This window comes from Pleurodeles waltl, chromosome 6 (genome assembly GCF_031143425.1).
Source record: "Pleurodeles waltl isolate 20211129_DDA chromosome 6, aPleWal1.hap1.20221129, whole genome shotgun sequence".
Lineage (NCBI taxonomy): Eukaryota > Metazoa > Chordata > Amphibia > Caudata > Salamandridae > Pleurodeles > Pleurodeles waltl.
Genome location: NC_090445.1, coordinates 1,377,037,427 through 1,377,065,146, shown reverse-complemented (window position 1 = coordinate 1,377,065,146; position 27,720 = coordinate 1,377,037,427). Strand labels below are relative to the sequence as shown.

At 45.3% G+C, this 27,720-nt stretch overlaps 1 protein-coding gene across 1 annotated transcript in view; it reads right to left on the bottom strand.

Annotated features, from left to right (window-relative positions):
* Positions 1-27,720, bottom strand: part of IGSF21 (immunoglobin superfamily member 21) — a 1,171,165-nt gene that overhangs the window by 51,304 nt on the left and 1,092,141 nt on the right. The window contains exon 7 of the mRNA XM_069240687.1: positions 21,408-21,493. Within this exon, the coding sequence (XP_069096788.1) occupies positions 21,408-21,493 (86 nt within the window). The remainder of the gene's footprint in view (positions 1-21,407; positions 21,494-27,720) is intronic.

Here is a 27,720-nt window from a genome sequence, read left to right as displayed (position 1 = left end):
TGAGATTTGGATTTACAAAATAACTGATAAAAATGGAAATTGAATAAGCGATGATAATGGAATTGCTGTCAGCTTGGTGAATTATTACGAAGAGATATACTGATCCCCAATACAGTATGAGAAAGCGGGAACTGATGAGTTTATGAGGCACTTTCCTATTCTAAGACTGAGAAGGAGATAAAGGCTAAAGAAATAACCTTGGCCATATCCCAAAAACAAACAGGCAAAGCCACGAGGCCTAGTCAACTACCTGCAGAGATGTTAAAAAGCTTAGCTAGCAATATCACCAACCTTCTGTTATATAAAGAAGCCAATAATACAGGGTAATTGTCCCCAGACCTGCAAATAGCCACAATAATACTAAAAACAAAACTTGGTAAGCCACCTGATAAACACTTATCCTAATACCAATATCTTTGCTGAATGTAGAGCCCAAGATATTAACCAAGATATTGGCAAAAAAATATACACCTGCAGAGACACATAGGATACAACCTGATCATTCAGGATTTAGGCATGGTAAAGTAGCAAGACATAATCGTTGTAGACTGCACATGAGTCTATAATGCACTTACTCATGGCGGGAGCCAGTGATGCTCTTAGCGTTGGATGCAGGGAAAATACTCAACTCAATTGAAAGAGATTTTGCAATAGCAGTTCTCCAAAAGATAGGCCAAGACCTACCGTCATCCTTTAGATACATATACTCTACTTGCGTCCTATTTGGTTAATTAAAGTTAATAAAACAATGTTGAGGGGGATCACTCTTCACTGCGGAATCCGACTGGGATGCCATCTGTCAACATACCATTTGCAATAATGATTGAATCATTATCCTTTTAGAAAAGGGGGGAAGCAAACGTTAGAGGTCTGAAATGGGAAGGTGATTGGGACGCTAAAATGTAACCTTTTTAATGATGTAGTATTCTATATCGAGGAACCAGAAGATAAAATTAATAGACTACTAGATATTTTCTATTTTTATGGGGATTATAGTGGATATAGGATATTTTTGTCCTAATCAACATTATATCCCATAATACCATAGATATCCAAACCAATGGGGCACTGGCCTATAAAGCTCAATAGGCTTTAAATATGGGCATAGTCATCACTGGAGATGCCACTGAAAGATATAAGAAAAATATACCAGGGGCAGTAAAACGATTCAAGACACATGTGACACATTGGAGGCATCTCCTATTTTCCCTACTGGGGAATGTAGCAAAGTATAAAACAATGGCCTTTCCACAATTCCTTCATATACTCCAAAATATCCCTTTTTACATACCACACAAAGTCCTTCTCTGGAATGAGTGCTTGCCGAGAACATTGTTAGGAGATGGACAGCAAAATCTCTGGCAAAATTTTATATAGGGGTATATGATAGAGGTATATGACTCCCAGATACTAGAAATTACTACTGGGCTACACATATGGTAGCAATGAATGATTGGTACTAAATGATTGAGTATTCAAACACCGAGGAGCCAGCGTTCAGACTAGAATGGAAAGCACTTGGAATCGGGGGACATAGTCCCCTGATCTATTGTTGGGACCCACTACGTACATATTCAGAACTGACGAAACAGGTGAGATTACAATGGAAAGTTGCCACCAGAAGAAGGGTTGAAGTGGGTCTTTATTAGGGACACTTTACTGAGGGATAGTTAAAGAAGTTGGGTGCACTAATGGGATTTAGGAAATGGGGGTATGATTAGGATCTCAAAGGTGGGGGACAGATGCTATACACTCCTTTGCACAACTAAAAGAGGACTACCCCCTACACAACACCTAACATTTTAAGAACATACAGCTGTGACATGCACTAGGGAACTAGAAAGAGCAACTGAAAGTGATACAGGAGATATCCCCATTAGAATATAGAGTTCTGGTAGAACCACTGGAGAAAAAAACGATATCACTGATCTATAAAACAGTGACAAATAATTTCCTGAAAACCCATGTAAAGAATGGGAAAGAGATCTCGGACAGCTAGAAGATCAGGTCTTGGAGGAGGCCTAATGGGTGCCAAGGAAGGTGGTGATTAAGGTGGATTTTGCCAGTGCAACTCAAATTGTAACACAGAATATTTAACACTAAGGCTTCATTCAAGACCATTGAATACATACAGTTGGATCACTAACTAAAGGGGTGTGGCCTGAGTGGAATGTCTTTCACACATGCTGACAATTCCTTCAAGTCCCTAAATAAACACTAAAAACTGGAAAACAACTAAACGTAATAACAGAAATTGAGTTCAAACAGAATACAAAATGTATGTTATTGTAGATCTGACATGACCAGACACCACTAAGGTGCAAAAAATCATTTTGCAACCCTGGACTAGTGGTTGTCAAATGGGACACTGCAGATTTTTGATGGATGAGAGAGTAACAACCTACAATGAATGGCTTACAGATAGACTGATGTATGCTGGAGCTGATTTTTTTTTTATAACAGTTGATGTTGCCCACATAAATATCTAAAAGTTTGGGAAAATGCAGTGAAACGCATGACCTATATATGATTATGAATAATGAAAAGAAGGGAAAAATAAGAAATAGCGACGTGTAAATGGTAGAAGACTCAGGGCCTCATTTACAAGTCCTGTGGTGCAGGGTGGGCAGCAAGTGCCTCGCTGCACCACCCTGCACCACCGGGAAATGGCAGAAATGTGCTGTACAAAAACATTCAGCACATTTCTATCCTCTCCCCCTGTGCTGGCGCACAAATTGCTGCCATGCGCCAACGCAGTTACCCTTGCACAGAAACAATCACAAGAGTTGTTTTCGTCATTCTATGTGTACAGCAGAATGCAGCACAAATAGAAAAACGAAAAAACGGGGAGAAATAAAAATATTTCTCCCCATTGCGTCACTCTTAGGCCACCTCTGAGGTGGCGTAGGAATCTGACATATTCCCAGACTTGTAAATCTGGGAATGCATCAGATTCCTTCGGGTTCCATGGGTGCTGCCTGGGAACACCCCTAGCAACACCCATGGAATGCCCCTTTCGCGCAGTGTTATGCGGGAAAGGGGTCCATATTTACAAGGCCATGAAAAGCCACACAAGGTGGCTTTGCGTGGCCATGTAAATCTGGGTTGGCACACTACGCCACAGGAGCATCAAAAACAAAATTAACCTCTGGTGGCACAGTGTGCTGCTAGGGCCTTGTAAATGAGGCCCTCATTGTTGGCCCAAAGAACAAGCCATCAATACATTGTGGGCCTCATTTACGAGGCCCTATCGGCACACTGCCCGACCGGAGGTTAATTTTTTTAATGCTCCGCATTCTATAGCACAAGTAGAAAGAGGAAAACACCTCGGCCCAGATGCTAAAAAGTTTAGTGTTGGGTTAGCGTTACTTTTGTAATGCCAACCCAATGGTTAACCTTTTTTAGGATTCACAAACCAAAGCAAATTGGTATTTGTTTTGGTTTGTGTACCATAGTAATGCAAAGCAGTGCAAAATGCTGCTTTGCATTACTTTGCATCACGGGGGCATTACATGGGTGGTACCTGGGCATAGCCATGCTACCACCCATGCTTTCTGGTGCTAAATCTTATTCTGAAATATCAGAAGAAAGGGTTTAGTGCCAAAAATTAATGCCACTGAAAAGCAGGCTTTAAACTGAGAAAAGTTTTTACCTCTACCTGCTTTTCAGACTTTGCATGTGTGATGCACTTTACAGCACACATACAAAGTAGGAATAGCATTTCCACTTGTCCAGGCATAGTATTTTGTACAGGAAGGGTACCCTTCCAGTACAAAACCTATGCTAGACTCACGCACACACCTTAGCACTATGGCGCTAAGGTGTCTGGCGCAGAGCAGCTGAAATCAGTGCCGGCACTACGGAGAGGGGAGGAGAGAGCCATATCTATGTGGATTTGGTGCTGTCCTACTCTCTCATGCAGCGCAGCATTTTTGTTTGCTGCACTGAGCTGCGTGACACCTTTAAGAAGCTGGGCCCTCTTGTGATTGTTTTACTGCAGGAAGTTGTCACTTCCTTCACAAAACCAATAATCCCTGCAACGCAGGCATCCTTCCACCATGGTACAAGCGTGCCTGCATTGACGCTAAGCAGTAATTTGTGCGCCAGCGCAGGGGGAGAGAACAGAAATGCGCAGTCTCATAGATACAGCGCATTTCTACCCTTTCCCGGCGGCGCAGGCCGGCGCAGCAAGGCACATTCTGCGTCGCGGGCCTCGTAAATGTGCCCATAGTTTATAGAAAACAATGAAAAATGTTTCACAAAATAAATGTCAACTTTCTTGGACTCTTCTTCCCCATATTTAAAAGTAACAATACAGATATTGCCTAAGCCGCATTTCGCATTTCGTTGACACCCCAGTCATATTCAAATCCTATCGTTTAAACCCAGGCGGAGTCTGCTGCCGGCGGATAATATATACGGAGATGTCTGCATACAGCGTCCCTTCCTGCTCCGGTAATCCGACCAGCGATCCATTTATCTGCTCTTTCGGCCGCTATCATTTATGCTGCAAACGCCACCTAAATAGCAAACAGCGAAAGGTGACTCTATTCCCGCTTGTCTGGTCTCTAGAACTGCACCGTAATCATCCGTAATGTTCCTGTTTATAATAGTGGTGCTCATAGTTCTCTGCATTTGTAAGCAGATCACGCGCTTTTATAAAACAAAATGGGCCTGACTCACAAAGGTACATTCGGTCGTAAACTTAAGTTTACAAGCACATTTATTTTTTACGTCTGTCAGGTACACATACAGGATTTCCTAGTGAGTGTAAGTGGTTCTACGCTTGATGAGGTGCAGGGGATCGGCTTTATTCACAGAGAAACTTTCTGCTATGGAAAACTCTGCTCAGGGGGAATACGGCCACACCGTTACTAGTTTTGTGCAGGATTTGTGTTTCTGTCTACAGGGCTTTCTGGGAAGATCTTTTCCCAAGTGTTGCTCAACTTAGTTGGTAAGCCTAGCAGAAATAGAATCAGAAGAGACAGACTCCACCACACTACCAGCACAGGTCCAACCGTAGACTCCCCATTATCCTGTCAAACAGTATGTGCTGATCACTATAGCTCCTTCCGCCTCACATTCACCCAAAACCTTGACATACCCTGCCCCTATCCTATCTAGGGTCAATGCAACAGCCAAAAACTGGCACCACCATTGCAGAAGCCACACACCTTAACTGCCCCAGCTACCTTCACTGCAGTGACTTGAGCACTAGCTGCTGAGATTTGTCAGCAAGGTGTAGTACTAAACATGCTTTGGGTCTTAGCAACTTTTGTGACTTACACGAAAACTATGATCCAATGTATTTATAAAAAATAAGTAATTATTACAAGCCACGGCCTTAGAAGCCAACACCCCTTTAACTCTACTCCACCTTTCCTATTGTACCAACTGCACTTTCAACAGAATTTGCAACCTGCTGCACTTCTCCACTTACCACCGAAGTTTACGTCATCTTCTCCAAACCAAAACCACCTCTTTAAGAGATGTGACCTCTACCCACCATTTCACTGCACCATCCCCTATTCTGTCAGCCAAAATTAGACATAACTCAGACCTACGCCTGCCATACTCCACAGAGTCACCGCAGGAGCCATCTGTTAAGAATGCTTCTTAAATGAGCACTCTCACATCCACAGGAGATGCAGCCCATATTTATTAGACAGAGTTATGAGGGTTAATATGGCACAATGTGTGACTGGCCCTCATTCCTACCAATGCCTCCCTGCACTGGAAAAGTACAACAGCCTCTGCTGAGCCAACTCTGATGAAGATCAAATGAAGCTCTGAAGCACTCATGCAGAGAAGCATCTGACCAGGAGTCCTCATGTTATCCCCAGAGGCTGGGTCGAAGCTTGACTTCTCTAGAAACCTCACTGCAATGTTCTGCTCGGAAATCTAAAGTGCTACCATCCCGGAAGGGAGAGGAGCAGGATGGACCTGAAAGACAAGCAAGGCCTTACTACCCGAATGTGCATGAAACTAGATGTGCAGAAATGAGGCTGTCCTGGAGAGGAAGAGGGTTGTCCTGCAGTCTACTTGCCATGACTGATCTCAATACATCAGCTTTCCTTGGGGGAGAAGGACATGACTGGCCACCACAGGACAGTGACTGGTGGTGACTTGCCCTTGACGCCTCTTAAAGTTGCTGAAATACAATCCCATTTCTGCAGGACATGAGAGACGCAAGGACACGTCTTCATCCAAGGCCACTGGTGTCTGTGCAATGTTGGCTGATTTAGGTCGCCACAATACCTGAAATGTTTCCGCCATCAGTCTGAAGTGACCAGCTCTGGAGATAGTAAGGTTTAAAGACATGTCAGGACCCTCTCCATAAACCCCAGAGCTCTTAGTAGCCACTGGGAAGCTTTAGGTTCAATCGGGTCCATGTCCCAGGGGTGCACCAACACTGAAAACATTCAAAAGAAACAGTGCCCTTGTGTGATATGAGACCTTAAACAGTGATTAATTTGTAAACCAAAAAGTGTTCTGGTTCAGCGCCGTGACAGCGTTGCTGAATGTCAAAGTTGCTGCTTAGTCTTGATTCCACCTCATAGCACTATCATACTTTGCCTGATATGTTCAGCCCCTTTAATCCAATTTTTCATGCTTTTCTCATCTCTGCTTTGTCCTTTTGATACTGTTTTCCCGTGTTTCTCTGGCTTTTTCTTTCTCATTTTTGTAATTTTTCTCTCTCAAGCTCTGGGTCAAAGTCTGATAAAAAATAAGTCCCTGTCTCCCAAAATGACTGCTGACCAAATTAAACACTGACTTTAAGGTTTGGTGCCCCAGTGGACCTATTTAGGTACTAAGCCATTTTAGGTTCTGAGGGGCTTATTTACAAGCCCCTAGCACCACTGTGCACCTCCCTAGCATCATTTTTTTGAATGCTACGGTGGCGTTAAGGAGGCCTTCTCCAGCTCTTATTTACAGAGTAGCACAATGCTTGCACTTCGCCACTTTGTAAACCCTTGTGCCACATTATGCCTGTGCCAGGTATAATGTATGCAAGGGGGGGCGTTCTGACGCAGGGAGCCCCGCAAAAATGGTGCAGTGAAATTTACATTTCATTGCGCCATTTTCTCCATCCTGAATTTTTGACACTAGTGCAGCAAAGCACCACAATATCATCCTAAATGTTGACGCTATTGTCCTAATGACTGCCATGATGCGCCGTATTGTAAATACGGCTCAACCATGGTGTCGTTAGGTGGGCAGGGGCGACGCACGAAAAGTAGCACATCGGTACCGATACGCCATTTTCTTGTGAATATAAGCTTACAAATTTATCAGCATCTCTGAGCTGTAACGCATGTACCTTGAAAAGAATGCAGGGCTTGAGCAACATTTAAACAATCCCCATTGGCACCCGATAATAGAACCCTGGAATTTTGAAAATGGGACTGATCTTTCCTGCCATCATTTTTGTGGGTTGGCAAACCAAAGTTCACTTTTAGATGAAGAGGTTCTTTGACGTAGTTTGTCAGCATTGACTCAAACCCACTGAGCTGCTCAACCTCTACTAAGGGACTCTTAGAAATGAGGATAATGGGCAGACACAATACATTTTGACATTCTGCTTGCATATCACACTCGTGGGATAACATTTTCCATAAATATCCATATTATTCTGATTATAGCAGTTTATTGCGAGGCCTATCTCGGCCCTATTTGTATAGAGGTTTCCTATTTCTGCTATCACTCGCTTTCATTTCAAACACCCAGAACCTGGCGGATTTAGCAATTATTCAAAAGTGACTTCCCGAATTTATTCTGTTCTCTGGCATAAGCTCCTTAAGTCTGTTTACCTAACCCGAAGATACTTTGAATTTCCTTCAGACAGCGAGTTCATTTCTTGAACAACTTCTAGCTATGAAGGGTGTCTTTATCAGAAAGTTCAGTGGGTTAAGAAGCCCGGTGGTGGTATCTCTATTTATGGTGTGTACATTACAAGTGCAAGTTGTTGCCTATTTATTATATGAACTAATTTAGCGCAGTCGAGACAGGAAATGTAATTTAAAGCATAGTTGTAAGAACCCTTCTTCAGTCTTTAACGACATTAATTACTAGTTATTTCTGTACACCCACTATTGCACAAAAAATACATGAATTATGTATTAACAACTCTTATGGCAAGGTAAAGCGCTGAGGTGTATTTCCGGGATATGTCAGCGCTATAGAAAAATTAAATAATTATATTTGCTAGACTTCTTTCATTGCTCCAAGTGGCCCTGAGTCATATTTGGACCTTCAGTCAAAAGATCTTTCAACAAAAAAAACAGGCGTGCCTTAGACATCACAGATGTCATGAGGCCGCTTGGAAGACGTCCACCTCAGATGACAACTCAGCGCCAGCACTAAGGCACCATTTGATGTGACTCCATCCGTTGACAGCCTGCCGGCGCCCGGTGGTATGGCCAAAATACTCTGTCAGTGTCATACCACTCACACATTAAAGACAAGCTGAGCATTTTACAACAAAATGCATAAATTGGAACAGCTTAGAAGTAAATCAGAACATTCAACACACCAAACAATCGTTTTTTGAGGGGGTGGGGGTAGGAAGTGACAATAAGTAGTGCCCAGCGGGACTCCAGGCTGTGGCAAAATAGGGAACTACATTTCTCTTAGGCCACTTCGAGAGTCGCTCTAAAACACAATAGCATTTCACCTAAGTGTAGGAAAGTACCATCTTGCCTGGCATGTTACCCCCATAATTCACTGTATATATGTTGTTTTAGTTGTATGTGTCACTGGGACCCTGCCAGCCAGGGCCCCAGTGCTCATAAGTGTGCCCTGTATGTGTTCCCTGTGTGATGACTAACTGTCTCACTGAGGCTCTGCTAACCAGAACCTCAGTGGTTATGCTCTCTCATTTCTTTCCAAATTGTCACTAACAGGCTAGTGACCAATTTCACCAATTTACATTGGCATACCGGAACACCCTTATAATTCCCTAGTATATGGTACTGAGGTACCCAGGGTATTGGGGTTCCAGGAGATCCCTATGGGCTGCAGCATTTCTTTTGCCATCCATAGGGAGCTCTGACAATTCTAACACAGGCTTGCCATTGCAGCCTGGGTGAAATAACGTCCACGTTATTTCACAGCCATTTACCACTGCACTTAAGTAACTTATAAGTCACCTATATGTCTAACCTTTACCTGGTAAAGGTTGGGTGCTAAGCATTAGCCAAGGTGCCCCCACATTGTTCAGGGCAAATTCCCCGGACTTTGTGAGTGCGGGGACACCATTACACGCGTGCACTATACATATGTCACGACATATGTATAGCGTCACAATGGTAACTCCGAACATGGCCATGTAACATGTCTAAGATCATGGAATTGTCACCCCAATGCCATTCCCCGCCGAGTCTCTAGCACAGACCCGGGTACTGCCAAACTACCTTTCCCGGGGTTTCACTGCTGCTGCTGCCAACCCGTCAGACAGGTTTCTGCCCTCCTGGGGTCCAGCCAGGCTTGGCCCAGGAAGGCAGAACAAAGGACTTCCTCAGAGAGAGGGTGTTACACCCTCTCCCTTTGGAAAAAGGTGTCAGGGCTGGGGAGGAGTAGCCTCCCCCAGCCTCTGGAAATACTTTGATGGGCACAGATGGTGCCCATCTCTGCATAAGCCAGTCTACACCGGTTCAGGGATCCCCCAGCCCTGCTCTGGCGCGAAACTGGACAAAGGAAAGGGGAGTGGCCACTCCCTGACCTGCACCTCCCCTGGGAGGTGCCCAGAGCTCCTCCAGTGTGCTCCAGACCTCTGCCATCTTGGAAACAGAGGTGCTGCTGGCACACTGGACTGCTCTGAGTGGCCAGGGCCAGCAGGTGACGTCAGAGACTCCTTCTGATAGGCTCTTACCTGTGTTGCTAGCCTATCCTCCTTCCTATGTAGCCAAACCTCCTTTTCTGGCTATTTAGGGTCTCTGCTTTGGGGAATTCTTTAGATAACGAATGCAAGAGCTCATCAGAGTGCCTCTGCATCTCTCTCTTCACCTTCTGCCAAGGAATCGACCGCTGACTGCTCTGGAAGCCTGCGAAACTGCAACAAAGTAGCAAAGATGACTACTGCGACCTTGTAACGCTGATCCGGCTGCCTTCTCGACTGTTTTCCTGGTGGTGCATGCTGTGGGGGTATTCTGCCTCCTCTCTGCACTAGAAGCTCCGAAGAAATCTCCCGTGGGTCGACGGAATCTTCCCCCTGCAACCGCAGGCACCGAAAGACTGCATCACCGGTCCTCTGGGTCCCCTCTCAGCACGACGAGCGTGGTCCCTGGAACTCAGCAACTCTGTCCAAGTGACTCCCACAGTCCAGTGACTCTTCAGTCCATGTTTGGTGGAGGTAAGTCCTTGCCTCACCACGCTTGACTGCATTGCTGGGTACCGCGTGATTTGCAGCTGCTCCGGCTCCTGTGCACTCTTGCAGGATTTCCTTTGTGCACAGCCAAGCCTGGGTCTCCGACACTCTAACCTGCAGTGCACGACCTCCTGAGTTGTCCTCCGGCATCGTGGGACCTTCTTTTGTGACTTCGGGTGAGCTCCGGTTCACCCTTCTTCGTAGTGCCTGTTGCGGCACTTCTGCGGGTGCTGCTTGCTTCTGAGTGGGCTCTTTGTCTTGCTGGACACCCCCTCTGTCTCCTCTCGCAATTGCCGACATCCTGGTCCCTCCTGGGCCACAGCAGCATCCAAAAACCCTAACCCCAACCCTTGCAGCTAGCAAGGCTTGTTTGCGGTCTTTCTGCACGGAAACACCTCTGCAAGCTTCTTCACGACGTGGGACATCCATCCTCCAAAGGGGAAGTTCCTAGTCCTCTTTGTTCTTGCAGAATCCACAGCTTCTACCATCCGGTGGCAGCTTCTTTGCACCCACAGCTGGCATTTCCTGGGCATCTGCCCACTCCCGACTTGATCGTGACTCTTGGACTTGGTCCCCTTGTTCCACAGGTACTCTCGTCTGGAAATCCATTGTTGTTGCATTGCTGGTGTTGGTCTTTCCTTGCAGAATTCCCCTATCACGACTTCTGTGCTCTCTGGGGAACTTAGGTGCCCTTTACACCTACTTTTCAGGGTCTTGGGGTGGGCTATTTTTCTAACCCTCACTGTTTTCTTACAGTCCCAGCGACCCTCTACAAGCTCACAAAGGTTTGGGGTCCATTCGTGGTCCGCATTCCACTTCTAGAGTATATGGTTTGTGTTGCCCCTATACCTATGTGCTCTCATTGCAATCAATTGTGACCATACATTGCTTGCATTGCTTTCTATTGCTATTACTACATAATTTTGGTATTGTGTACATATATCTTGTGTATATTTGCTATCCTCATACTGAGGGTACTCACTGAGATACTTTGGCATATTGTCACAAAAATAAAGTACCTTTATTTTTAGTATATCTGTGTATTGTGTTTTCTTATGATACTGTGCATGTGACACCAGTGGTATAGTAGGAGCTTCACACGTCTCCTAGTTCAGCCTAAGCTGCTCTGCTAAGCTACCCTTTTCTATCAGCCTAAGCTGCTAGACACCTCTTCTACACTAATAAGGGACTACTGGACCTGGTGCAGAGTGTAAGTACCCCTTGGTACCACTACAAACCAGGCCAGCCTCCTACATTGGTTGTGCAGCGGTGGGATAAGTACTTGCAACTACTTACCACTTTGTCATTTTGTACTTTTCATAAGAGAAAAATATACAAAACAAGTTCAGTGTATGTACACCTAACCAAAAAGTTTTGCTTTTCTTCTCTTACTCTTTTGCTAAGTGCTGAAAAGTACCTCCTAAAACTTTCAAAAAGTTAAAAAAGTGTTTTCTGTTCCTTAAAAAGTTCTGAAACTTTTTCTTTCTTTTTCTGTCCCTTAAACCTTTTCTATCATGTCTGGTACAGGTCAAACTCTGGATCTGACCAGAACTGCTTATGACCACCTTGGCTGGAAAGGAGCAAGGAGTCTCTGCATTGAAAGAGGTTTAGGGGTAGGGAAGAATCCCTCAAGAGAATTGTTAGTTAATATGCTCATTGAACAAGATAAGACCATGGTTGGCACTTCTGGTGAGAGATTAGCTGATGGTTCACATTCTGATTCTGGGGTTGCCCCAGTAAAAGGATTAGAAGGGAACCTTCCCAACCTGCCCCTTAGCAGGCCACCTAGCAGGGCTGGTACTGATGTGAGTTCTCATCATAGTATAGAGGTTACTCCTTTAGGCCAGGTTGTTAGAGTGCCATCTGTTAGGGACAGGTCTCCCTCTGTTCATTCACACCATTCTTCTGTGTCAAAGCATGCCCAACCCACCCTCCCTGAAGACAGAATGTTAGAAAGGGAACTCAATAGATTGAGAGTGGAAGAATCCAGACTGAAGCTCAAGAAGCAACAGCTGGATCTAGACAGACAAGCATTTGACTTAGAAAAAGAAAGACAGAGGTTGGGGTTTGGACCCCATGGTGGCAGCAGCAGTATTACAGATAGTAATCCTGTAAAAGAGCATGATTCTAGGAATCTGCGCAAGATAGTTCCCCCTTACAAGGAGGGGGGTGACATTAACAAGTGGTTTGCTGCACTTGAGAGGGCCTGTAATGTACAGGGGGTCCCTCAAAGGCAGTGGGCTGCTATCCTATGGCTATCTTTCAGTGGAAAGGGTAGGGATAAGCTCCTTACTGTTAAGGAAAGTGATGCCAATGATTTTACAGTTCTTAAGAATGCACTCCTAGATGGTTATGGCTTAACCACTGAAAAGTACAGGATCAAGTTTAGAGAAACCAAAAAGGAGTCTTCACAAGACTGGGTAGACTTTGTTGACCATTCAGTGAAGGCCTTGGAGGGGTGGTTACATGGCAGTAAAGTATCTGACTATGAAAGCCTGTATAACTTAATCCTGAGAGAGCATCTTCTTAATAATTGTGTGTCTGATTTTGTTGCACCAGTATCTAGTGGACTCAGATCTGACCTCTCCCCAAGAATTGGGAAAGAAGGCAGACAAATGGGTCAGAACAAGAGTGAACAGAAAAGTTCATACAGGGGGTGACAAGGATGGCAAGAAGAAGGATGGTAAGTCTTCAGACAAGGGTGGGGACAAATCTAAAAATGAGTCTTCATCAGGCCCACAAAAACACTCTGGTGGGGGTGGTGGGCCCAAATCCTCTTCAAATCAAGTAAAGAAACCATGGTGCTATTTATGTAAAGTAAAAGGCCATTGGACAACTGATCCCAGTTGTCCAAAGAAAAGCACCAAGCCTCCTACCACTACAACCCCTGCTGCTACACCTAGTGCCCCTGGTAATAGCAGTGGTGGTGGGAGCAAACCTACTAATAGCCAATCCAAGGGAGTAGCTGGGCTCACTTTTGGTAATTTAGTTGGGGTTGGTCTTGTTAGGGAGACCACAGAGGCTGTGTTAGTCTCTGAGGGGGCCATTGATTTGGCCACCTTGGTTGCTTGTCCCCTTAATATGGATAAGTACAAGCAACTTCCCCTAATAAATGGTGTTGAGGTTCAGGCCTACAGGGACACAGGTGCCAGTGTTACCATGGTAATAGAGAAACTGGTCCACCATGAACAACACCTACTTGGTCACCAGCACCAAGTGACTGATGCTCTTAACAACACTCTTAGCCACCCCATGGCTGTTGTGAATCTCAACTGGGGGGGGGGGGGGGTTACTGGTCCAAAGAAAGTTGTGGTTGCCTCAGATTTACCTGTAGACTGTCTACTAGGGAACGATTTAGAGACATCAGCTTGGGCAGAAGTGGAGTTGGAGGCTCATGCAGCAATGCTGGGCATTCCTGGGCATATTTTTGCTTTGACAAGGGCTCAGGCCAAAAAGCAAAAAGGACAGGGTGACTTGGATCCTGGAACAATGGACCAAGTGCTCCCTAAAGCTAGGGTTAGTAAAGGTAAAACACTACCTACTATCCCTCCCTCTACAGTGGATTCAACTTCTGAGGAAGAAGAATTTCCACCCTGTGCAGAACCTACACCAGAGGAGCTGGAAGCAGACACTGCTGAGCTTTTGGGTGGAGGGGGGCATGCCAGGGAGGAGCTGAGTGTGGCACAGCAGACCTGTCCCACACTAGAGGGTCTAAGACAGCAAGCTGTCAAACAGCAAAATGGGGATGTAAGTGACTCTCACAGAGTTTACTGGGAGGACAACCTCTTGTATACTGAGGCAAGGGACCCTAAACCTGGAGCAGCCAGGAGATTGGTCGTTCCCTTGCAATACAGAGAGTTCCTCCTAACTCTAGCCCACAACATTCCCTTGGCTGGACATTTGGGACAAATGAAAACTTGGGACAGGCTTGTTCCCTTGTTTCATTGGCCAAGAATGTCAGAGGACACAAAGGAATTTTGTAAGTCCTGTGTCACCTGTCAAGCCAGTGGCAAAACAGGTGGCACCCCAAAGGCACCCCTTATTCCACTGCCTGTGGTTGGGGTTCCCTTTGAAAGGGTAGGGGTTGACATAGTTGGCCCCCTTGACCCTCCTACTGCTTCAGGCAATAGGTTTATCTTGGTGGTAGTGGACCATGCCACCAGATATCCTGAAGCAATTCCTATAAGGACCACTACAGCTCCTGCAGTGGCAAAGGCCCTCCTGGGAATCTTTTCCAGGGTGGGCTTCCCAAAAGAGGTGGTATCAGACAGGGAAAGCAATTTCATGTCTGCTTACTTAAAGGCCATGTGGAAGGAATGTGGTGTGACATACAAGTTCACCACACCCTATCATCCACAAACAAATGGACTGGTTGAGAGGTTTAATAAAACTCTCAAAGGAATGATAATGGGCCTCCCTGAAAAACTCCGGAGGAGATGGGTTGTCCTGTTACCTTGCCTCCTTTTTGCTTACAGGGAGGTACCCCAAAAAGGAGTGGGCTTCAGCCCTTTTGAAATCCTATTTGGACACCCTGTAAGAGGTCCTCTAACACTTTTGAAGGAGGGTTGGGAACAACCGTTAAAAGCTCCTAAGCAAGACATAGTGGACTATGTACTTGGCCTAAGATCTAGGATGGCTGAGTACATGAAAAAGGCCAGTAAAAATCTTCAGGCCAGCCAAGAGCTCCAAAAGCAATGGCATGACCAGAAGGCTGTTCTGATTCAGTACCAACCAGGGCAGAAAGTGTGGGTCTTGGAGCCTGTGGCCCCAAGAGCACTCCAAGACAAATGGAGTGGACCCCACATTATTGTTGAGAAAAAGGGAGAAGTCACCTACTTAGTTGACTTAGGCACTGCCAGGAGTCCCCTTAGGGTGCTCCATGTCAATCGCCTGAAACCCTACTATGACAGGGCTGATCTAACCCTGCTCATGGTAACAGATGAAGGACAGGAAGAAGAGAGTGACCCTCTCCCTGATCTCGTCTCTTCCACAGAACAAGATGCTCTAGTGGAAGGTGTAGTTTTGGCAGATTATCTTACTGCTGAGCAGAAAGACCACTGCATAAATCTCCTGGGTCAGTTTTCTGAACTCTTTTCTACTGTGCCAGGCACCACTTCTTGGTGTGAGCACACTATAGATACTGGAGACAGCTTGCCTGTCAAAAGTAACATCTATAGGCAGCCTGACCATGTCAGGGACTGCATAAAACAAGAAGTTCTGAAAATGCTTGAACTAGGAGTGGTTGAGCACTCTGAAAGTCCATGGGCCTCTCCTGTGGTACTTGTACCAAAGCCTCATTCCAAAGATGGGAAAAGGGAAATGAGATTTTGTGTTGACTACAGAGGTCTCAACCAGGTAACCAAAACTGATGCTCACCCTATACCCAGGGAAGATGAGCTAATAGATACACTGGCATCTGCCAGGTATCTAAGCACCTTTGATTTTACTGCAGGGTATTGGCAGATCAAGTTATAAGAGGATGCTAAAGCAAAAACTGCATTTTCTACCATTGGAGGGCACTACCAATTCACAGTAATGCCCTTTGGTTTGAAAAATGCACCTGCCACTTTTCAGAGGTTGGTGAATACAGTCCTGCAAGGGTTGGAGGCTTTTAGTGCAGCATATCTAGATGATATAGCTGTCTTTAGCCCCACCTGGGAGGATCACCTGGTCCACCTATGGAAAGTTTTGGAGGCCTTGCAAAAGGCAGGCCTCACTATCAAGGCTTCAAAGTGCCAGATAGGGCAGGGGAAAGTGGTTTATCTGGGACACCTGGTAGGTGGAGAACAGATTGCACCACTTCAGGGGAAAATCCAAACTATTATAGATTGGGTTCCCCCTACAACTCAGACTCAGGTGAGGGCCTTCTTAGGCCTCACTGGGTACTACAGGAGGTTCATAAAGAACTATGGCTCCATAGCAGCCCCTCTTAGTAACCTCACTTCAAAGAAAATGCCTAAAAAGGTATTATGTACAGCAAACTTTCAGAAAGCTTTTGAGGAGCTGAAGCAGGCCATGTGCTCTGCACCTGTCCTGAAAAGCCCCTGTTACTCCAAAACATTCATTGTCCAAACTGATGCATCTGAATTAGGGGTAGGGGCAGTCTTATCACAACTTAATTCTGAGGGCCAGGATCAACCTGTTGCTTTTAGCAGCAGGAGGTTGACCCCTAGAGAAAAGCGTTGGTCTGCCATAGAGAGGGAGGCCTTTGCTGTGGTCTGGGCATTGAAGAAGTTGAGGCCATACCTGTTTGGCACTCACTTCATTGTTCAGACAGACCACAAACCTGTACTTTGGCTAAAACAAATGAAAGGTGAAAACCCTAAATTGTTGAGGTGGTCCATATCCCTACAGGGAATGGACTGTACAGTGGAACATAGACCTGGGAGTACCCACTCCAATGCAGATGGACTCTCCAGATATTTTCACTTAGACAATCAAGACTCATCAGGTCATGGCTATTCTTATTGTCCTTCGTTTAGGGGGGGGGGTTGTGTAGGAAAGTACCATCTTGCCTGGCATGTTACCCCCATAATTCACTGTATATATGTTGTTTTAGTTGTATGTGTCACTGGGACCCTGCCAGCCAGGGCCCCAGTGCTCATAAGTGTGCCCTGTATGTGTTACCTGTGTTATGACTAACTGTCTCACTGAGGCTTTGCTAACCAGAACCTCAGTGGTTATGCTCTCTCATTTCTTTCCAAATTGTCACTAACAGACTAGTGACCAACGTTATTTCACAGCCATTTACCACTGCACTTAAGTAACTTATAAGTCACCTATATGTCTAACCTTTACCTGGTAAAGGTTGGGTGCTAGGTTACGTAGTGTGTGGGCACCCTGGCACTAGCCAAGTTGCCCCCACATTGTTCAGGGCAAATTCCCCAGACTTTGTGAGTGCGGGGACACCATTACACGCGTGCACTATACATATGTCACAACATATGTATAGCGTCACAATGGTAACTCCGAACATGGCCATGTAACATGTCTAAGATCATGAAATTGTCACCCCAATGCCATTCTGGCATTGGGGAGACAATTCCATGATCCCCCGAGTCTCTAGCACAGACCCGGGTACTGCCAAACTACCTTTCCCGGGGTTTCACTGCAGCTGCTGCTGCTGCCAACCCCTCAGACTGGTTTCTGCCCTCCTGGGGTCCAACCAGGCTTGGCCCAGGAAGGCAGAACAAACGACTTCCTCAGAAAGAGGGTGTTACACCCTCGCCCTTTGGAAAAAGGTGTCAGGGCTGGGGAGGAGTAGCCTCCCCAGCCTCTGGAAATGCTTTGATGGGCACAGATGGTGCCCATCTCTGCATAAGACAGTCCACACCGGTTCAGGGATCCCCCAGCCCTGCTCTGGCACGAAACTGGACAAAGGAAAGGGGAGTGACCACTCCCCTGACCTGCACCTCCCCTGGGAGGTGCCCAGAGCTCCTCCAGTGTGCTCCAGACCTCTGCCATCTTGGAAACAGAGGTGCTGCTGGCACACTGGACTGCTCTGAGTGGCCAGGGCCAGCAGGTGACGTCAGAGACTCCTTCTGATAGGCTCTTACCTGTGTTGCTAGCCTATCCTCCTTCCTAAGTATCCAAACCTCCTTTTCTGGCTATTTAGGGTCTCTGCTTTGGGGAATTCTTTAGATAACGAATGCAAGAGCTCATCAGAGTTCCTCTGCATCTCTCTTTTCACCTTCTGCCAAGGAATCGACCGCTGACTGCTCTGGAAGCCTGCGAAACTGCAACAAAGTAGCAAAGACGACTACTGCGACCTTGTAACGCTGATCCGACTGCCTTCTCAACTGTTTTCCTGGTGGTGCATGCTGTGGGGGTAGTCTGCCTCCTCTCTGCACTAGAAGCTCTGAAGAAATCTCCAGTGGTTCGACGGAATCTTCCCCCTGCAACCGCAGGCACCGAAAGACTGCATCACCGGTCCTCTGGGTCCCCTCTCAGCACGACGAGCGTGGTCCCTGGAACTCAGCAACTCTGTCCAAGTGACTCCCACAGTCCAGTGACTCTTCAGTCCATGTTTGGTGGAGGTAAGTCCTTGCCTCACCACGCTTGACTGCATTGCTGGGTACCGCGTGATTTGCAGGTGCTCCGGCTCCTGTGCACTCTTGCAGGATTTCCTTTGTGCACAGCCAAGCCTGGGTCTCCGACACTCTAACCTGCAGTGCACGACCTCCTGAGTTGTCCTCCGGCATCGTGGGACCTTCTTTTGTGACTTCGGGTGAGCTCCGGTTCACCCTTCTTCGTAGTGCCTGTTGCGGCACTTCTGCGGGCGCTGCTTGCTTCTGAGTGGGCTCTTTGTCTTGCTGGACACCCCCTCTGTCTCCTCTCGCAATTGGCGACATCCTGGTCCCTCCTGGGCCACAGCAGCATCCAAAAACCCTAACCGCGACCCTTGCAGCTAGCAAGGCTTGTTTGCGGTCTTTCTGCACGGAAACACCTCTGCAAGCTTCTTTACGACGTGGGACATCGATCCTCCAAAGGGGAAGTTCCTAGTCCTCTTCGTTCTTGCAGAATCCACAGCTTCTACCATCCGGTGGCAGCTTCTTTGCACCCACAGCTGGCATTTCCTGGGCATCTTAAAAATAAAGTAGCTTTATTTTTAGTATAGCTGTGTATTGTGTTTTCTTATGATATTGTGCATGTGACACCAGTGGTATAGTAGGAGCTTCACACGTCTCCTAGTTCAGCCTAAGCTGCTCTGCTAAGCTACCCTTTTCTATCAGCCTAAGCTGCTAGACACCTCTTCTACACTAATAAGGGATAACTGGACCTGGTGCAGAGTGTAAGTACCCCTTGGTACCACTACAAACCAGGCCGGCCTCCTACACTAAGTACTTGGCAAAGTATGCTTTAAAAAATATAGGGGCAGATTTTTTAAAAAGTGACGCTGCACCCAGTCCAGCACCACTTTTCCTGCACCCCTCAGGGCCCCCTACCGCCACCATGTGTGTGCCATATTTAAAATATGGGGCACCGTGGCACAGGGTAGGGGGCACTAATGTCAAAATTTTTGACGCTATTGATGTACTGTTCAGGGTTAGCACCAAAATGTTGCTGCTAACCCTGAACAGTACATAGGCACCCATTATAAAAAATGGTGTGCCCCTTTTAACGCCTGCTCTGTGCAGGTGTTAAAAATGCACCAAAGAATGGCGTAAAGAAATCTTTTAGAATTTTTTGCGCCATTTTTCACATCCTCGCCCCTAAATGGAGGAATGCCACCTTGCAAACATTATGCCTGGTGCAGTCATAATGTAGCACAAGGGGTTAGAAAGTGGTGCAATGCATGCATTGCGCCACTTTGAAAATCTGGCGCATCGATTTTGGCCTCGCTGGGCCACATTAGCATTAAAAAAATGACACTATGTGTGCAAGGAGGCGCTAGGCCCTCTTAAATCTGGGCCACAGTTGAAAAACACAATCATTTCCTTAGTGGACGTTATAAAAATGGTATGTTAGAAAATAAAACAAAAGGTATACATCAATAACCAGATCTTCATGAAGGCAAGTACATATTAGTAATAAACTCAAACTTTGGGCGCTAGTTATTCGAAAACAAAAAAAATATGTCTGACAGCTGTCATAATATGGCGGCCCGGGAGCATTACCTTCCTACAGAAAGTGCTTTTAGCTATCGAAGCGAAGCCTGTGTCCTCGTATGCTTGCCTAGCATATATATACAGTAGTATCCTAAATATCGTTTAGGGAAGTATTGCCCTGTTAGGTGTAGATTTTCTATTATTAAATAAATCCAATGGGTGATATTTTTGTAAACTATTTAAAAAGTAGCCATACTCTGCACCGATATTCTGGAACCATACCATCTGTGGAAAAATAGCTAAATCCGAGGCACTGGCCTCCTTTCAGATTGGTTGGCCTTCTGGCAACTCTATGCTTTATCTCTCTCAACGAGCATTTGATTTTCTATCTTTACTCCATCTTCAAGGAGTACTCTTCTGCTGAAACCAAGACTGACATATAGGGCCTGATTCTAACTTTGGAGGATGGTGTTAAACCGTCCCAAAAGTGGCGGATATACCACCTACCGTATTACGAGTCCATTATATCCTATGGAACTCGTAATACGGTAGGTGGTATATCTGCCACTTTTGGGACGGTTTTACACCGTCCTCCAGAGTTAGAATCAGGCCCATAATCTTTGCAGCTTTCCTAAAAAGCTGAGATCCTTGCTGTTCAGCTTTTGGACTGGTATTAGCTTGTGATTCTTGGCATCAGGTTGTTTTCCAGGTCGCTGAGTACGCTAAAAAGAGACTGCTAACAAAGTTTTTAAAAACATCTGGATTTCAGCTTCTTAATACTATTTGACCATGTAATTGGTATAGCCTGGGGCATAATTACATCTCTTGTCCACCTTTCTCCCTGGCCTGTTCTGGCCACACTAGAGTACAGTGGCACAATATTGCTCCTCCAATATGCACGGCTCTCGCTCTGGTTTGGACCGGGCCCTCGTCTTCAACGAACATACACTTATGGCATGATTTCTACCCATACAACATGCATTGTGCTCTTAGACTGGAACGTGGAAGGATTTATAGCACTACGGCCACTTTAAAAATATATTTTTTTAACTTTTGTAGTAATTTGGCACTGGCACTAGGTGGAGCCCTATTGTAAACCTCTTTATGAAGCTGTCAATGCCTCCCTGGGTGAGAGGTGGTCAAAATATCATCTCACCAGAATGGCAAACACAAGATCAGCTACAGTAATATTGTGAAGGAGCTTATATATAGGTACGTTTAGATTTACTATTCTTATCTACACATCTATTTGTAATGAAAATACATATATCATCAATGTACATATATGTGGAGTTAAGTATACAGTAAACCTTTACTTATCCCTAGATGCCATCCCAATACTATGGTATTTAACATGTGGGTCCGGATATTCTGGCAGGATGATATTTAAAACTTGATAATATTGGGGAATACCATCTTCCAGGAGAGGGGTTCCCTGATTACAGAAATTAAGGGTCTTTTAAGGAGACATGCAATCATGAACATACACTTACCTGGAAGCCATGCACTGTAATCCGAACGGTGTCCCCTACGCGGGCCCGGCTGGGCGTCATCATTATCTTGGGACCTTTTGGAGCCGCTGTGCGGAAAGAAGAGGACAGGGAAGGTGAGAATCCAACATGAACATATAATCTAATTAGATAGATGATACAAGATCCAGAAGGAATGAGTGGGCTCACGAAAGAGGATCTAGGATGGATGGCTGGATGAGAGGGGTGAAAGCAGAATCTGGGATGTATGAAAGAATGAGAAGAGACAAGTCTATTTATTCATGGAACTAATGGGAGCAATGAGAGTGGGGGTAATGATTGAATGAATGCCTGAAAGCATCAAGTGCAGGATCCGGAACTGATGACAAATAGTGTTGTGACAACCATATATAAAAAATAAAAGGCGTGAAGAACCACTGATTGACTGAGAGAAGCAAAATAAAGATCCAAATTGAATGAATAATGCGAGCGGTGTGGGTGAGCGCACAAGTGAAGGAATGAAAGTATCAAATAAAGGGTTTAAACGTGGAATCCAGAGCGAATTAATAATTTACTGAATAGGTAACAGACGTTAGTGCAGGAGCCAGATTTGTTCATGCATTAATGAATGAATGAACCAAGATGCCGATGGGCGGAGGAATGACTGCTAGAGGAGTGATGGCAAGATGTAGCAGGAGTGACAGAAATCACAGAAAACAGAGTCTAATGAATGAATAGTCGAATGAAAGAAACAAGGGAAGGACCTAGAATGGGGTGGAGTTAGAAAGAATACATAATTGTATAAGTGAGAGCAACATAGAGAACGAATGAATGACTGAATGAGAGCCGCGAAGGTAAAGTGCACATTTAATTAAATAATAAGCAAGATTAGTGAGGACGGAACCCCCTAACCAGGAGGGTCTAGTGACTAGATAAACAGCGAGCGCTGAATTCAGTATATGGAGTAACTCGTTGTTTAGTTGTGTAACGGGAAACCCACGCCCAAGTCTGTACAAAGTAATTAGAATAATTAAACAGGTGATGTTTAGAGTGACATAACCCACAGTGACACAGAAATGCACTTACATTAAGCAGTTTCCTGAATAAGCAGATGTAAGGGTCCTCCTAGCCTGTATTTTGGGATTTTTGTAATTGAATGCAGGCGATAACTGGTGTTTCCACCTACATCCCAATGATAAATTGTGTGAATATAAACGCTGTCCTGTTTTTTTCATGCCTGCCAAAATATGGTTGGGAAAAAAAGCACACTAAAAAGAGTTAAAATCTTTCAACTCCACCGACTGAGAAGAGGATGTAGCCTAAAGGCTGCCGACTTTGCAATGGGGAACAGGGTTGGCGTCCTGGCGCCTGCTTGACATCCTGTGATTCTGGGCAAAACACTTAGGGCCTGACACTGATATCCCACCTGCCAAAATATAAATCCAATTGGAAATAATGGAATTTATATTTCGGTGACAGGATATCCCTCACTGTTGTGAAGAAGTAACCCATCTGCTGAAATCTAAGTTAGGTCCTTTTTCTCCCGGTGCCCACAAAACAAAAAATGAAAAAAAATTAATGTGTCCTTCTGTAATGTAACTGTTGCTTACGTAAAGCGCTCCAATTTATTCGGATTGAGTATTGCTATATAAAATTGCAAAAATAACCAAATAAACCGAGGTATTCCTTATTGTGAGATTTTAAGCAAAGCATTATTTCGGATTTTCACACTGAGAAAATACCCAGGCCAGTCATAAGTTTTTTGTATGACCTGAGACAAAAAATAGGTGTGGTCCCCTGACCTAGACAACTTAGGGCCAGATGTATGTAGGTTTGGGTTTGCGATTACCTAATAGCAAATCTTAGCAATTCGCTATTAGGAAATCGCAAACTGGGATGTATAACAGTGTGTTTAACACTGTTTGCGGTTCCCAATGGGATCGCAAATGACCTACTTCATCAATATTCATGGGGTAGGTCGCAATTTGCGACCCCATTGGCAATAGCACACTCACAGGGATGGTGGCCTGCTGCGGACAGCAGACCACCATGTCTGTGACTGCTTTTTAAATAAAGCAGTTTTCTTTTGAAATGCAGCCATTAAAGGAAAACAGGATGCATTTCAAACAGGAAAATGAAAAGTTCTCTTTTCATTTTATTGGGGTAGGCAGTGGTCCGTGGGACTAATCACTGCTCTGAAAAAATATTTCTACTTTCAGTCACCTAGGGGAAGGGGTCCGGTGGGGACCCTGTCGCATTTTGCGAATGGTTTAACACCAACTTGAAGTTCATGGTTGCTGCATGGTTGGGACCACATTCACAGTTGAAAAACAATCTTACATCCCCCTGCGACTCGCCATGAGGAAGGGACACTCTTGACACACCCCTTCCTCACAGCGATTTGCAAACCTATTCTTTAAGTCGGTAACAGGATACTGACTCGCAGAATACGACTGTAACATGGGGGAAAGCCTTTTCCCGTCGCAAACAAAAGTCTTTCATACATCTGGCCCTTAGTTTCAATCCCAGCTACATAACTTAAGCAAACTATGTGAACCTGTGCAATAACTTTTCTCCACTCTTACTCCTTGTCTGTGATTATCAAATTTGAGAGCACCTTGAAAAAAATCAGTTCAGGATTTGCACTGTCCAAAGTCCTCACTTGTATATGTTGTATGGACGATATTTTTGCTTTATCTCTAACAGCAGTGACGGCCTTCTATAGGATGGATGAGACAAATGACTTAGCTCTTGGGTCATTAATAGAATTATCAGGGTAGTAGCAGAAAAGAATACAATACCCGTCCAATGGGTGAACTGCACATTGTGTAATCAGGAACCTGGTTCCAATGCCTGCTTGATCAAACTGTGTGACCCTAAGCGATTAATTTTCTTCTGGGCTATCTATGGCTATAACATTAAAAGCGCCTTCAAATAATTCAGTTCAGGATTGACACTATATTAAATTCTCTTGTGTATACTGTTTAATAGACCATAACATTGTTCCCACAATAAAAATAAAGGCACAAGATAACTGAGTCTTTGATAAAATCATGCTATATTATGTTACTCTCACTTACTCCCACCCATCATCAGGGTATAAGAGGTATGGTTCACCAAGTATGACAAAGGCTACTCAGTGCAGTGATATAATTTAATTTGCTATTGGGAAGCAATCTAAAATATATTTTATAATTTTAAATTTTTATCTCAGCTATAAAGTAGCAAATTTAGACTTGCAGGAGGGTGTAAAGTGCAGGCTGAGCTACGAGCTGTTCTCTTCAGCTCGCTGCACAGCTCTTCCAAACAGGGCGCAACACAGGTGGGCAGTGGAGAATCATGGTACCCTCACTACCACCTCTCTATATGTGTTGGTTGCGTGGCAGGGGATCCTTATTTGTTGGGCATGTGGCACACAGTCTTCAGGAGTATACGTGCCTGATGCCAGCATCCAGTCAGGTGTGGCTTGTCAGCATGGGCATGACCTGTTTAATAGCGGGGCTATGATCACAAGGACCAGCTCTGCGAATCATGCTGTACATGCCCATTACCTCGCCCAAAGCATACCACAGGGCCGCAAGGACCAGGCCCAGGGGAAAATTACCCATCCGCCGCCCTCTTCTGACTGTGGGTACAAAGGTGAAACTCCTAGCTGGTTTTCTGACAATGTGATAATGAGTGCTGAATGAGTGCCTGCAATGAATGTGTCTTCTTATGGATGCTTTCATTTAGAGGGTGAATGTGTTCACTCCTATCATTGACAAAACAATTGCGGAATTTTCTAACTGGTCCAAAGTACAGCTATAATTATGGGGCAAAGTGCAGATTATTAAAATGAACGTGATACCAAGGTTCAATTTCATTTTCGGAATGTTACATTTAGGGGTCCCACAAACTCTATTGTGGGCAATACACCCTTTCGTCAGGGACTTTGTCTGGAACGTACGAGGACCACACCTCAAAGCTTCCATGCATCTATGCCAAAACCACTATTGGGGGGCCTCCATCTTCCACGGATGAAATCATATTAGTTAGCTTCCCAACTGGCTCACACAGTACACATTTTGAAGTCCCACAGAGAGACACCCACATAGGTCCACCTAGAAAAACACCTCAAAAGGCGATCCTATGGTCTATTACTCCAAACTGGCCATAACTGCAGCCCTGATTTATACGCTTCCTACTACACATGGGACTGGGCACATACTCTGCTCATCTCCCCCCACGCTATTCATCTAAACGCATCAATCGGGAGGAATGGGAACACCCCGATAGGGGAGGTGGAAATCGAATGGTCCGAGAGGACGGAAAAGGGCATAATTTTTATAGAGAACCTGCTGCAGAGGGCGACTTGGTCCCATTTACCTCACATGCATAAATACGGACTGCTGCACACTCATAACTGGAACTATTTCTTAGTCATTCACTGCTTAAGGAACAGCATGAGTATAGATCCTTAGACCTCGGGGCAGACACACTACTCCAATATATCACGACCTGGTAACATTTCAAAGACATCATATTCGGGCTTTAAACCACAGTGACAGGCATTATTTGCTTAAAGCTAGCCGCTCATAGCCTACACCCTTGGTGGAAAACCAGATTAGGGGGCCTGATTTAGAGTTTGGCAGGTGGGTTACTCCATTACAAACATGACAGATATCCGTCCGCGGTATTACAATCCATCACAATTGTGACTGTGTAGCCCCATCTGCCAAACTCTAAATCAGGAACTAGCTTTTTCCATCACTGGACCCTGGCTGAGTGAGCTGATGCCGCAACTGTAGGGCGGAGAAGGGCTAGGCCATCCTCCAAGGACAGCAGGGGGGAGAAGGAGTGGTGGGCACTATAAAGTGGGCATGTTGGTTTGGCAGACCGCCCAGTCTGGCCAAACCGACATGGGCTCTTGCAGTTCCCCAATCTGGCTCTGTTACACAGCTGGGTTGGAGAAATGGCATAGGCTCCTTGTGTCTGCGCGAGCATCAGACCAGCCCGCGCAGGCGAATCCCAACGCTGCCGTCATTCTTGCTTTAGCATGAGAGCAGCGTCTTCATTGGGAGCCTGTGTCCCAGTTACTGCTGGGAAGAGAGGTGTGACAGAGGCTGCCGGCAGAGGTATCGTAAGGCAGGTACGTTTTAATCTTTTTATTATTTATTCCCCTAACATCTCCACTCCCCCTTCAATCCCCTCCACCCCCCTCACCACCTGAGACTGGCAGCAGCTACCACCACTTATATGGTAGCCCTCTTCTTGGGTCAGTGGGAATTTGCAGATCTTCAAATGAGGCGAGGGGTCTGGAAAAGTCGGCCTGAGCAAGGTTTGGCTCTCAGTAAAATAAACACTGAGCAGTGAAGTAACCAGCAATCCTTCTGACTGATGCAGGTTAGAGTCTTGGGGATAGTTGTTGGGGAGGTTTGTCCTTGGTCTCATGCCAGCATGTGTTTCAGTGAAGGCAAAATAAACTGTTCTGAGGTGGGCTTGTGGCGGGTGAATAGGGCAAGTGCAAGCAGGTTTGCAGACAGTGGGTGCAAGACTAACCCATAAAATAAGAATAGTTATGTCTTGCAAATTTAAATGTTGGAGACAGAGCTGACCCTAAAACATGACACACCAAAATATTTGCCTGGGACAGTAAAATTCTTTCATCCGAGGAAACGACTCCATCCCAAATTGAAAGTTATAATGCCAGGAAATGTAAATGGCTGTTAAACACAGCCATCTTTCACTCTTTAACACAGAAAGCTTTCACTTAAACATAATAAATAAAACAAGCAACTTATGTTATTTACTTGGTGACAGTGAAAATTACAGGCTTGAACTAACGGTAAAAAATGCTTTCAATTTAAGAATGGATGGGCCTCCTATGGATTGTAATTTTGCCAAATGCTACGTTAGTAGTATTCGGATATCTCTTTCTCCTCTCCGAAGGTCAGAATTGCAGGTCCTTAAGCAGGTTTTATACATTTGTTCAGTTTTAACAAATTTGAGATCAAAATACTGATCATACCAGTAAAAACCCTGCCAGGTGACAACCATAGCTGAAGGTGACCTTTATGGTATGTGCGACCGGAGCTCTTGCTTAACGCCTACTCATATGTTTGGACCTTCATAGGGGATGGGAAGAGATTTACATGGCATGTCAGGGCTGAGGAGCAGTGGCCAGGTGAAAACTGAAATGTCCAATAGAAAGTGGGGAGGTGAAGGTGGATGGAACAATTCCAAAGAAAAGGGAGGTACAGAGGATACATCAAGATTTAGGGGGTGCTCATGGAAAGAGGAAGTTGCTTAGGTGATGAAATACAGGAAAGGGCAGAGAGATGCAGGAAAGCACTACACG